This window comes from Ipomoea triloba, chromosome 3 (genome assembly GCF_003576645.1).
Source record: "Ipomoea triloba cultivar NCNSP0323 chromosome 3, ASM357664v1".
Taxonomy (NCBI): domain Eukaryota; kingdom Viridiplantae; phylum Streptophyta; class Magnoliopsida; order Solanales; family Convolvulaceae; genus Ipomoea; species Ipomoea triloba.
Genome location: NC_044918.1, coordinates 16,196,174 through 16,208,152, shown reverse-complemented (window position 1 = coordinate 16,208,152; position 11,979 = coordinate 16,196,174). Strand labels below are relative to the sequence as shown.

At 35.1% G+C, this 11,979-nt stretch overlaps 4 protein-coding genes across 4 annotated transcripts in view; 2 read left to right on the top strand and 2 right to left on the bottom strand.

The window, feature by feature from the left end:
• The window catches only part of LOC116013294 (iron-sulfur assembly protein IscA-like 3, mitochondrial), a 2,836-nt gene extending 2,204 nt beyond the window's left edge, over positions 1-632 (bottom strand). The window contains exons 1-2 of the mRNA XM_031252965.1: positions 434-632; positions 97-214 (exon numbers count right to left, since the gene is read on the bottom strand). Coding sequence (XP_031108825.1) covers positions 97-214; positions 434-575 — 260 coding nt within the window. The 5' untranslated portion in view covers positions 576-632. The remainder of the gene's footprint in view (positions 1-96; positions 215-433) is intronic.
• A 1,366-nt stretch (positions 633-1,998) lies between these two features.
• LOC116013293 (ferredoxin, root R-B2-like) lies at positions 1,999-3,864 on the top strand. The gene is made up of 2 exons (XM_031252964.1): positions 1,999-2,143; positions 3,040-3,864. The coding sequence occupies exon 2, from the start codon at positions 3,055-3,057 to the stop codon at positions 3,508-3,510; it is 456 nt and encodes a 151-aa protein (XP_031108824.1). The 5' UTR covers positions 1,999-2,143; positions 3,040-3,054; the 3' UTR covers positions 3,511-3,864.
• An 828-nt stretch (positions 3,865-4,692) lies between these two features.
• On the bottom strand, positions 4,693-5,307 carry LOC116012975. The gene has a single exon (XM_031252642.1). The coding sequence runs from the start codon at positions 5,305-5,307 to the stop codon at positions 4,693-4,695; it is 615 nt and encodes a 204-aa protein (XP_031108502.1).
• Positions 5,308-8,071: 2,764 nt separating this feature from the next.
• Positions 8,072-9,099, top strand: LOC116013732. Its single transcript, XM_031253637.1, has 2 exons — positions 8,072-8,302; positions 8,724-9,099. Exons 1-2 carry the CDS (start codon positions 8,161-8,163, stop codon positions 8,969-8,971), a joined length of 390 nt encoding a protein of 129 aa, XP_031109497.1. The 5' UTR covers positions 8,072-8,160; the 3' UTR covers positions 8,972-9,099.
• The last annotated feature ends 2,880 nt before the right edge of the window (positions 9,100-11,979 follow it).

Sequence of the window (11,979 nt, the reverse complement as noted above, 5' to 3'; positions counted from 1 at the left end):
AAAAAAAAAAAAAAAAAAAAAAAAAAAAAAAACTTCTAACATTCGATGTTCACTACAATATGGAAAGCTAGTGTAATTGGGGAAGGCATCAGGAACCTGAGTTTGTCATCAACAAAATCCATCTGGGTGCCAATAACGTGCATGAGCGCTTTGGGATCAATCAATATCTTCACACCCTTGTCTTCAACTAGTTCATCAAACTTCTCTTTCTCATCTACAAAGCCCAAGATAAATATTGCATAAGAATAATTTCGTAAAATTCCACACAAATCAATCAACAAAAGGGGTATTAAATATTAATCCATGCAAAAAATTATTAATTCAACGACCTATAGTTTGCCCTAGACTTCAATTACAATCTGCAAAATGCGGATTGCCATTTAATCATGAAAAGGTTGAAAGTTTTCTAATGGATTAGTGTTGGGAGGCTGACCTGCGTAATTGAGGGTGTAGGATAAGCCGTTGCAGCCGCGAGACTTGACGCCGAGCTTGAGGAAAGTCCGCTGGCGATGCTCTAATAGCTGGCGTATTCTGGCCGCCGCCGTCTCCGTTAAGCTCAGAACTTGCTTTCTCATTTTCTCCTGTATCCAGATTTCTTAGCTCAAGCTTCCAGAAAACAGAGCCATCGAAGAAGAAGACAGAAGAATCCGCTTAGAACATTGAAGGCCCAATTAAGTTAACCCGACCCGATCTGAAATGGATGTGGAAATGGGTCGGGCCGATTATGTGTTCTAATGATACTGGACCACAGTATTTTAAAGCCTTTTAATTGAGAGAAGCCCAACTGATTTCTTATTAGATCTCAAAAATTAGAAAAATAAAAATAATTCAATTATAAGTGAAAATTTCGATTTTGGTCCTCCAATTAGATATGTTATCACATTTAATCTCTAAATTGTCAAGATTGTGGCATAATTAGTTACCGAGATGCTAAAAATGTTAATTTTAACCGAAAAAGTAAACCATTGTACTGACTTAATGTAACTCAATTTGAACTTTACTTTTACTTTTTTGGATCTTATCAAAATGACTTAACTCTAAATTTTAGTTTGATTTTAATTTGGCGTTTGACATGTTGGAAAGTAATCACCAAAATTAAAAGATGAATCATTGATTAATATGTTTGGGCAAGAATCTTTTCTCCGACAACCTGCGGTATATTATTGGTCAAAAGACGTTGCAGCTTGCACCATTGGTGCCTTTCTAACACACGTAGGAGCCATTGCCCATTGCCTTGCACAAACTGTTTATACTCTTGTCCTTCCACACATGTAAAGGCCATATTTGGTTAATGGCAGTCAAATTAAACCAACAAACTGCCCCATAACTAATAATTAGGCACTAAGATAACAATTCAAACACTTGGCATTGGCTCACTAACACACATTTTATAATTTCTCTTTTACTAAAATCTTAAAAGCAGGAGTATTATATTCTACGTACATTAAGAACATAAAATTGAATCAAACTTTTCCTTTTTGAGCAATTAAGGTCTATTTTACATCAAGAACATAAAATCGATAGCTCAAGTAATCAACCAATCAATGTTTAATTTTGCTTGCAGCTGCAGAGTGGTGATGAAGACTTTTTGTATACAAGATATACACACAGAAAACTTGTAGTCATTTGGACATCTCAAATTTTACCTCAATCATGAATCTTGGGACATGTTCATAAGTCTAAGATACGGTAAAGCAAAATTGAGAAATTAAATCCTAAGTAAAAGAAAAAAAAATTGCCTGTAAAGTTTCGGTAAAGTCAACTGAATGTCTGCTAACTACTATTTAGTGTGATGTCACTTCTCTTACTATTTTAAATTAGTGATCATATATTCACATGATGATAAACTTTTAAAATGAAGCATTGATTTTTTGGGTTAAAAAAATTAAGAAAGTATAAAACATATATGGAGTATTATTTTGAGAGATAATTACAACTGTCTATATATACTTAGATTGCGTGATGATGACACCTGACTACTCTCCGACTCTCTCCGGACACTTCTTATACTCTCTAGGATGTTCCACCTTAAGTAGTAGCTTACATCTGCGAAGCGTTTGCGCTGTTTCTTCTACACTGATCTCATCTATACTCTTCTTGCTTAAACTCTGTCTTGACCGGAAAGCTTCAATTTTTTGCTTCTGTAAGTTCTCTCTCCCTCTCTTTCACAAATATATGTGATTGTATATTTGTATCTGTAAACCCACACGTTTCTTGCTTGATTAATCATGGATTTGTTAGGTTAACTGTACACTGTTTTCGGTTACCTCGTACCGTATCGAACGTGCTTTTGTTGTTGTTGTTGTGATGGTGGTCTTTAACGAAATCGGTATCATGTATCCGGTTTAGTCAAAGGGACTCCATAGTCTTAGTGATGCTTATTTCGGTCCATGATATAACGATTGACTTAAGTCTCGTAGCACTGAGCTGTTGAATTGTCCCGCTTAAAAGCCACGATTATTATTCTTACTCAGGACTTTTACATCCTGGTCCGATAATATTGTGAAGGGGGAAATTAGCGTGACTCAGCAATTTATTAAGTTGGGAACTATAATCATCAACCTACTAAATTACTACTTCCTTCAATTCAATACTGTCTGATTCAGAAGAAAAATGGGTGATCTTAGAGGTTGAATGAAGTCAATAGCCCACTGAAATCGCCTATGTGGACTGAACCCACAGTGGAATTTTATAACAGGGGAGGGCAGGCTAGCTACTTGAGAATGACTTTTTCTCTAATCTGTTTATGGTTATGTAAAAGATTGACGTTGAAATAGGCCAATGTAAAAAATTAGATAAGTAGATAGAACGATATGAGCTTATAATGTCACAAGCAGATCTGTTATTTGGCTATATAATTAGATAAAATGACATGAGTTTATAATGTCACAAGAATGGCATCTACTGCTAGCTCCACCAGAATGTCAATCCTCTTACATGACGTTTGGTTTGTGGAATAGATCTATTCGTCTGTTTGGTTCGGTTTTTACAGTTTTCAAACTGCTAAGCTGATCAAATATTGAACATTCACATGTTCAGGTACAACGTTGTAACATGTCTACCATTGCCATTCCTTCATGTCACTTACTTGGTGGCGTGCAACCACTGAGACCTTCCCCCTTCACAAATGGGGCGAGGTCTCTGCCTTTGCTAAGCAAAACTTCTAAGAAACCTAGCTTGAAGTCATCCTCCTCCCCCTTCAAAGTGTCTCCAATGGCAGCATACAATGTTAAACTGATCTCCCCAGAAGGCGAGGTGAAGGAGATCCAAGTCCCCGAGGATCAATACATCCTCGATGCAGCCGAGGAGGCTGGGATAGAGTTGCCATACTCGTGTCGGGCTGGCTCTTGCTCTTCCTGTGCAGGACAAGTGGTTTCTGGCACGGTGGACCAATCGGAAGGGGCATTCCTCGACGAGAGCCAAATGGAGAAAGGCTTTGCGCTGCTATGCATTTCGTACCCGAGATCAGACTGCGTTATACACACCCACAAGGAAGAAGAAGTTCACTGAGAAATTAAGCAGCAGCAGCAAGTGGTCATGTCTGTTGTAACATGAGAAGTAAGAAGACATATTAGGTATTAATCCTATGAAATTAAATGTGGTCTGTGAATCTTTTGGTACAATTCTTACATGTTATTAGTCCTATGAATGTGGGCTTTGAATCTTTGGGTACAATTCTTAGCTTGTTGCTTTTAAACATTTGGGATTTGGAAGATCAAATTGCCCCTATGAATAATTTGTTGTGTGTTGTGGTTTCTAGCTGCATGTTGCCTTTAAGCATTTTGGCACTGCACATTGAATTGAATGTCTGTACTTTGATGTTTATTTGGTCAATAATAAAATTGAATTAATCATTTTGTAAGATGTTTTAATCTCAAAATTTAAGGTGAAGATTGGTTGGGGTGAGTGACCGTGCACTCTTGTCCCTTAAGAGATGTGGAGAGCTCGAACCTGTTTTTTATGTGAATCAAGATTAATTTGAGTATGTTATGAAATTAACCAGCGTTTTTTTGTGTGAACCGAGATTAATCTTGGGTCTTTTCTCCCAAACTTCACCCATATGACCCGAGAATTAACCTATATTCTATCATTACAATTGCATCACATTAGTTACGTGTGGGCGCGTGCACATATATAGTCGTTTTCTATTTATCGGGATATGTGTAATAGTTTAATTGCAACTTCAACAAGTAAATGGAATACTTCAAATTGAACTTAAAATGACTCGATATTCATAATTTAATTCAAATTGTTTTAATTATCTCGTCGTAATCCTATTCAATGAATAAGAGGATTCTAAAAAAATAAAATTGACATAAAAATTAAAATATGAGTAAAATATAATACAACTAATTGCAAAATGTTTTTTGTACAATAACTTTAACGAGAATCCAATAGACAATTTTTTATAATTATCTAAACATACACTTGATTATATATTTTTTGAGTTATTTTTTTCCAGCAATTTTTAAGATTATAACAGAAAAAGAGAAATCTTAAATTAAGATTTCAAACTTATAACGAATAAAACAAAAGGTTTGAAATATTTTCCAGAAGTTTTTTTCTACGGCACAAAATCTCTAAATCTGCGAATTTCTGGCAGTGGGGCCCGACTCCTCAAGTCACGGCATTTACTTTGGATTTTGGAACAGCAGGTACGACGGTGGGGCCTACTTTACGAAGTTCGTTTCATCAGAGCGAGCTCTGACGCCGAATTTTGTCCTCCGACTGCGATTCGCCGCTGCGTTTGCTCGCCACCCGGTCCGTCCCAAACCGGCTTCTCAAAACCAACCCGAACCGTCTCCAAAACCCGGTTCTCCTCCCTCCTCCTCCCCCCTCCTTCTTCTTCGTCGACCTCACCCTCCCAGTACACGAAACCTTGGGAGAACCCGGCTCAGCAACCCGCATTTCCCCGCCGCCGCCCGGTTCAGACATGCTCCTGAACAACCTCGTACCCGCCGCCGCCTTGAGGTTTCGCGGTTTGGGGAGAGCGAGGAGCGAGGAGGAGGAGGATTTGTTCACGGCGGAGAAGGAACGGTGAGATTGAGACTTGGAGTCGGCGCCGGAAAACCCGTCTTGGGGGTTCTGCAGTTTCATGGAGGTTCTGCGTTGCATGTTCGCGTTTTGGTGGACCCAATCTTGTTCGGAGCCCTTCGGGACCCAAAATGATTCCGGTGGGAGATCAAACAAGCTCTCCGGGGAACCCATCACTATCTGTTCGTAGACATCGTCGAAGCCCAGAAGCTTTATTTCTTGGGCATCTTCACATGCAGGGTTGCAGGAGAGATGGGACTGTAGTGAAGGCATAATTGTGCAAGAAGAGAGAGAGAGAGAGAGAGGTAGGAGGCAAGTTTGAAACTAGGAAGTTGGGAGTACAGACGAAATTAAAGTCTGCAGTGTCAGTCGGCAAAGTGCCTTTTTACATATAACAGATGTAATCACGTCTGTTTTTAAGGTTGTATCTCTATAACTTCAAAAATATATGGTAGCTATCCAAGTTGAGATTAGAAAGATTCTATGTAATGTCCGAACAGCTCAACTGATTATAGATGTGAAATTCCTTACAAGAGAATATAGATCAAGTATCTACAATGTGGAGCAATTCCTCTCAAAATGAGGGACTTCTTGTGTGCAGTGAGAAAAAATCTAGTCTCTGTTGTCTTGTATACAGTGAGCAAAAAATCTAGTCTCTGATGTCTTGTGTGCAGTGAGCAAAAGTTTAGCCTTTGATAATCAGTTGTTACCATGATTAATTGTTGGGCCGATATGTAGAGGTGTATGAGATGAGCGATTACACATTGTCACAAGATATTGATAAAAATTAAACTCTGTGTAAATATGAAAAATGGTTGGAGTTTTCTCACTTGAGGACTTGATGGTGACGTGCATGCATGAATATAAGAGAAATGAGGAGCCAATCACGTTGGAATGCCAAAGAAATTTGGGCATGCACATGCAACAAGCTAAGTAAGCTAGAAATGTAGAAATGGGCGTTGCGCAAATTAATTGCATACATACATATAATCCATAAACGTGACCGGCCGCAAATTCAATGGATATAAACGCCTTTCAGGATGTGTCGCAGTTGCATGTGTAACGGGCCACCATGCTTCTTAACCTTTTAGCCCACCCTCTAATGGGCCACTAGGCTTCTTTACCTCTTAGCCCACCAAGACTCCTCTCCCTTGAGCCACCATGTTCCCTTTCTCCGAGCCCATCAAGACTCCTCCCACCCTCTAAGGGGCCACAATTCTCTCAATAATTATACCATGGATCCGGGGTGGACCAGTATCTATTTACATACTAAATGTTCACAATTCTTTCTCCTAGCCCATCAAGACCCCTCCCAACCTCTAAGGGGCCACCATTCTCTCAATAGTTATACCCGTGTCCATTTACGTACTAAATGTTCCGACCCTCTAAATGAACATTCAGTATATAAATTGTGTATTTTAGACCCATATTCCACAAAATAATTTGTCCCATTCTCTATATCTTTTTAAATTTTTTTGAACACCACTTCGCTGACAATTTAGGAACTAAAATTGGTGATACTAAATAAAATATAATCTCACAGATTAAGTCTAATCCTATTTATGTTTAATACCGAGATTAATCATACTCATGTTGTGTAAAACCTAAAAGGGTGACAAAAACATTCTCTCATATGCTCCAACTTGATACATCTGATTAAACTAGAAGGAACGCATACCATTGCATCCACACGGTATGAAATTCCCTCTTTAATCTTTGTTAATCTAACACGGCTTGATTATTTGTGCACAAAGATATTATAATTAGGTATTCTAAGGTATCAGAATCATTAGAAAGTTAAGGTATCGGAACTATTAGAAAAGAATAATATATAAGTTCCCCTGAAAAGTTAATAAGTAAAAGAATGAGAATATGTCAATTTTAAAGAATTAAGCTAACTATTCTGTTAAGAAGCTTATGGTGCACTAATTAGACCTAAATTACACATTTATAATTTTGAGGTCCACCTCTTTATTAATTTTTTACTGTAAAGATTTCACTTTTAGTCTCTGGACTATATTGATTTTACCAATTTTAATTCTAAATTTCAAAATAAATTACTTTTAATTATCAACTTATGTAATATAACTTTTGTTGTCTGTCCAACTTTTTCTGTTGGTTTCAAGGACAAATGGTAATTTTCTCAAAATCCACTACTCCTAATTTATTTTCGTTTCTCCAATCTTGGTCAAATATGAAGAAATTCAATAAATAAAAGATAGTTCTTTAATGAAATGAAGGGAATAATAGGGTTTAAGAAGATTTCACACATGAGTGAATTTTTCATGTTCAGCTAAAATTGGTGAGAGAAGAAGGTAACTTATGCGTGGAGTTTTAGAAAGTACCATTTTATCTTCAACGATAAAAAAGAATTGTAAAAAAGTTAGACGGAAGATCAAAAGTAACAGATAGACATATCTGAAGCGTATAATCGTATATATGACTAGAAAGCCAACCTTTAATTGTCGTCGTGGGAGTCACATCACTACTCGATAAGTGTCACAATTTACCTTAATGGCGTGCGCATGTTTGTCACATTAAGCCTTGTCAAATGGTCCCCAACACATCTCCCACTCTCCAAATCTATGGCTACCCTTAGCTCTCCAATTTTTGTTGAAAGGTCTAACTCTTGAAATCAGATACACTTCCTAATCTTATTAAAATTTCCAAACTCGTTGTTATTTGGATATATACACCTAGAATATTGATTACTTCATAGCATATACTACCACTTTCATAATACTCTACTTACAAACAATATTTCATACTTGGTAACATATAGCTTAACCTATTAACGCTACCAAACACAATAGTAAAATAAAAGTTTTCAACCCCACAAAACAACTATAAGCGGAAGACCAAAGGTTTATTTGTACCACTAAATCACTAGTGAACTAAACGACACAGAATTGCAGGCTCCACCACTCAGCCTAAGCATGGGTAGCTGGTGGGATCGGATAAGATAGGTGAAATATATAACTTTTCTTGAGAGAAATGATGTCTTTCTTAACTTTACAAAAGCTAAGGTTGTAAAATAGTGGGAAGGATTCCGGTGTGGAAAGCCACGTCAATTATAAATATGGATCATTGGAGAGGGGATATATGATTTAATATGTACAGCGCAGTATGTTTTGGCTGAGAGTTGAGACATCATCATCTTGGAGCAAGCAGACAGCCATGGCGGCAACCACTCAAATGATCTTCTTTCTCATGCTCTTCCTATGTTCTTGCTCTTCTGCTTCTTCCCTTACCAGGACTTCACCTTCTGGTATATATGTTTCTTGATTTCCTTTTTAATGGCTTTTCTTGTATGTATACCCAACAATAGTGTTTGTAAGGCTCAAATTGAACTGGTCAGCTATGAACAATATGATCTGATCTATATCAGTTTTTGTGGCCATTTGTTGGTTAGATCACAATGAAAGATTATCTAATGCACACAGTGACCAGAGGGTTTCCGTTGTCACCCACAATTTATTTGTTATGCTTGTTTTTTTGGGTGACAAAGAAAATATGTGACGAGTATCCGAATGTGTGTAAACTTCGTTTTGCAAAGACTTAAGTTGTTCATAGCTGAGTTGAACGACATCAAAGGACCTAGATTATTCAAGATTTTTCATAACTGAACAACTCAAATTAAAAAAAAACTAATATGTCACTCTTTTTTCGAATCAAATTTAAAATCTTAGGGACTATATGGGAGAAAAGCAAGCTGAGTGGAGGTGGAAGAGGAGGAATGAGCAACGGCGGCGGCCAAAGCGGGCAGCCCGACGGCGGATCAACCAACCAAAATCCCCACGGATCGTCGGCGGTGATACCCATATATGCTGCTGCGAATTCCCACCACAACACCCACCGCAACGCCGCCGCCGACAACAGCCCCACAGCAATTATTCCGCCGCTGTTTTCTGCCACTCTTTTGGCGTTTCTTTTATGAACCAAATTACCGGCGACTAACAGGAGCTTCAATTCTATCTTTCTGTTTTTTTTTCCTGCTCCGATTGTACATATCAATCACTTTGTAAGTAAATACTACTGTGCAATATACTTTATGTTTCTCCAGTATCTTATGCATGTCTCTTGAATTGTTTGCCTATCATACAATTCTACATCAATTTTGTAAAAGATCGCAAAATGGTACTCCGTATTAATTTTTGGTTAAATCTTTACTCATAAACAAGCTTTAATTTTGTGGTACACAACTAAAGACTTTGGCTTGAATGCTATGCCATTTGGTACTTGCATGTTCTCTAAAGGAGTGGATAATAATGATACGATACCTATCTCACTTCAGCTATCCTTCTCAAGAGTCATTTGGTGCTTGCATAAACTTCTCAAGGATAGGTGGGCAATGATACTTAAGTTTGAGTCAAACCTTTTTAACATTCTTAGATAAAAAACTAATCAAAAAATATTAATCTCTTTTTTTTTTTAAATACAAAATGCCACCTTTTTTTTTTTTTTTAAGTAAGTAGTTTTACTATATGAAATTATACAATTTCTCTAAATTGTAATTTAAATATATTATTAGTACCATATATCAAGAACTAATTAATGTTATGTTTGGATATATGGGTAGAAAAGAAAAAGTGAGAAGGAAATGAAATGGAAAAAAAAAAAAAACTTTTTGTATTTTGATGTTTTAAAAATGAGAAATGCATGCATGCATGCATTTAGATCAAGCAAAAGGGTTTAGTCATGGCCATGGATCCAAAAGGATGACTTAATGTAGTATGATTTTCGTACTTAAAACTTATAAGTTGAATTGTTGTCCACATCTCTTTGGTCAAATCCTTCTTTTTAGTGTCCTTTATCCCTCTTGTGTAATTTACGGATAAAAAGTTTGATCATCAAATAATGATTGAGTTTCTCTCGTTTAAAAAAGAAAAAAAGAGAATTAAGGCATGTTACATGTTTGTGTATGGTGTGTTAAGAAACATGCATTTAGTTCTCTATTTCTTTAATTTTTTATTTATAAGAAACATATATTATTAAAAAATGATCGGTTGCCATTTTAGTATGGACAAAAATAAAATAAAATAAACAATATAAGGTTAACAAACAATTTGATATTGTTATATAATAATTGCTCTAGTTTCAATCATTTAGCAATAATGTTTTTGCAAACTTGGCAATGAGAAGGGCAAAAGTGTCCTTTTATGAAATTGAATTTGGAATCATTGGGATTAAAAGTAATACAATTTGAAGTAAATGGCAAGATCTAATGTCATCTGCACAAAAGAATAATAAAGTACACATATATTAGTTGGTTTAAAGAATCCAAAATAAGTAAATATTAGAATAATTCAAAAGAAAATGTATTTTTAATCTCTAAGGCATACATGTAGTGTAGAGTCGCTTCCTAAATTATTAAATGTGTAAAATTAGTTCAAGTAGCATTTTTAGTCTCAGATCACTTAATGAAAATTGTAACTAATTGATTGTAAATGTGTGCAATCTAATTTGGTAAGGTTTGTGTGTGTGTGTGTGTGTGTGATATGAACAATAGAAAAATATTACATATTTTTAATTTGTTGCATGGTTGAAAAAATGAAAATAGCCCGCATGGATAGCTCAGTTTGTTTTTTGGTAACAGATTATAAACCGAACATATGATCATACACTGGCAACTGCAGTTTGGAATTTCACCATCCTCCACAATGTTGTTAAGTCGAGGTGTAGAGGTAATAAATTTCACCGTTTTTGGGTAGAATGAAAAATAAATAAATATTAGAATAAAAAACATCTTTAATTACATTCAACGAATATCGATAACTGAATGGATGATGATCATATATATATATATATATATATATATATATATATTATTCTTGCCCCAAACATATCTATTATTCTCATAATGAAAATGGTGAGACTTGGCTATTGTTCCTTGCCAAATAGATGATGGTTAGCCATCATTATCATTCTTTTACCCTTGATTGATGTCTTTATTTTTTTGTCCAAATTGATGATCGATCATACTCATATTCTAATAAAAAAGTATTATTTGGTGTGTGTATGTATATATATATATATATATATATATAAACATAATAAATGTGAATGAAGGTTATACTCCTCATTTATGTCCGTTTTTTCCGTAAAGTTTTTTTGTACATTATGCTTTAAAAGTTGTACCACATAATATTTTGGACAAATATACCCCTACCGTTATAACTTCCGTTATCTTTTCCACTATTGTTACTATGCACATGCATCCATCATATATTTTCTTATCTTCTTCAATAATAATAATAAAATATACACATTAAATATTAGAGTTATATGTTAGTATTTTTAAAAATATAAATATCCAATTTATAAAAATATTTTACATTATTATTATTATTATTATTATTATTATTATTTACTATATTAAAATTTAAATAAATTTAAACTTTTAATATAAAATTCTAATATTGGGCACATATTTTTTTCGCATCGCGCATAAGAAAAACTAGTATATATATATATATATATATATATATAATATTATCATTCTCAAATTAAGAATACTAACCCATCTTCGTTTTCTAATCAAGAATGACATTTAGCAATCATTATAGTGGGTAGCAATGACAAATTAGCAAGATTTGGCCATAATCATAATTTGTATGCCAACAATGATGAATTGAAGTTTAATACTCCGTATCTTTTTATTACATTAAAATCATGTCAATTCTTAAACAATGTGAAATTATGATTTTATAAACGGTCCAAGCGAAAAGGTTAAAAAAATTGCTTTTAATCAATTTCACTAATCAAACATGTCTTTTGTAGCTAGAACGCAAGAGTAGTAGTTGTCAAAATTTTAATGTGTTGCTTTCTTCTAAGGTAAACCAAAAAGTTTTGTTCACACTTCACATCTTGTACAAGGAATCTTGTCATGTTGTACTAATAGTTCCAATCCATCTTAATCTCCACTACTTCCAAAAGGATAAAATC

Bases quoted from the DNA above. Each gene is read 5' to 3' on its own strand.
- LOC116013293 (XM_031252964.1), top strand. From the start codon at position 3,055: ATGTCTACCATTGCCATTCCTTCATGTCACTTACTTGGTGGCGTGCAA.
- LOC116013732 (XM_031253637.1), top strand. From the start codon at position 8,161: ATGTTTTGGCTGAGAGTTGAGACATCATCATCTTGGAGCAAGCAGACA. The intron at 8,303-8,723 runs GTATATATGTTT...TTAAAATCTTAG, and splicing joins TACCAGGACTTCACCTTCTG to GGACTATATGGGAGAAAAGC.
- LOC116012975 (XM_031252642.1), bottom strand. From the start codon at position 5,307: ATGCCTTCACTACAGTCCCATCTCTCCTGCAACCCTGCATGTGAAGAT.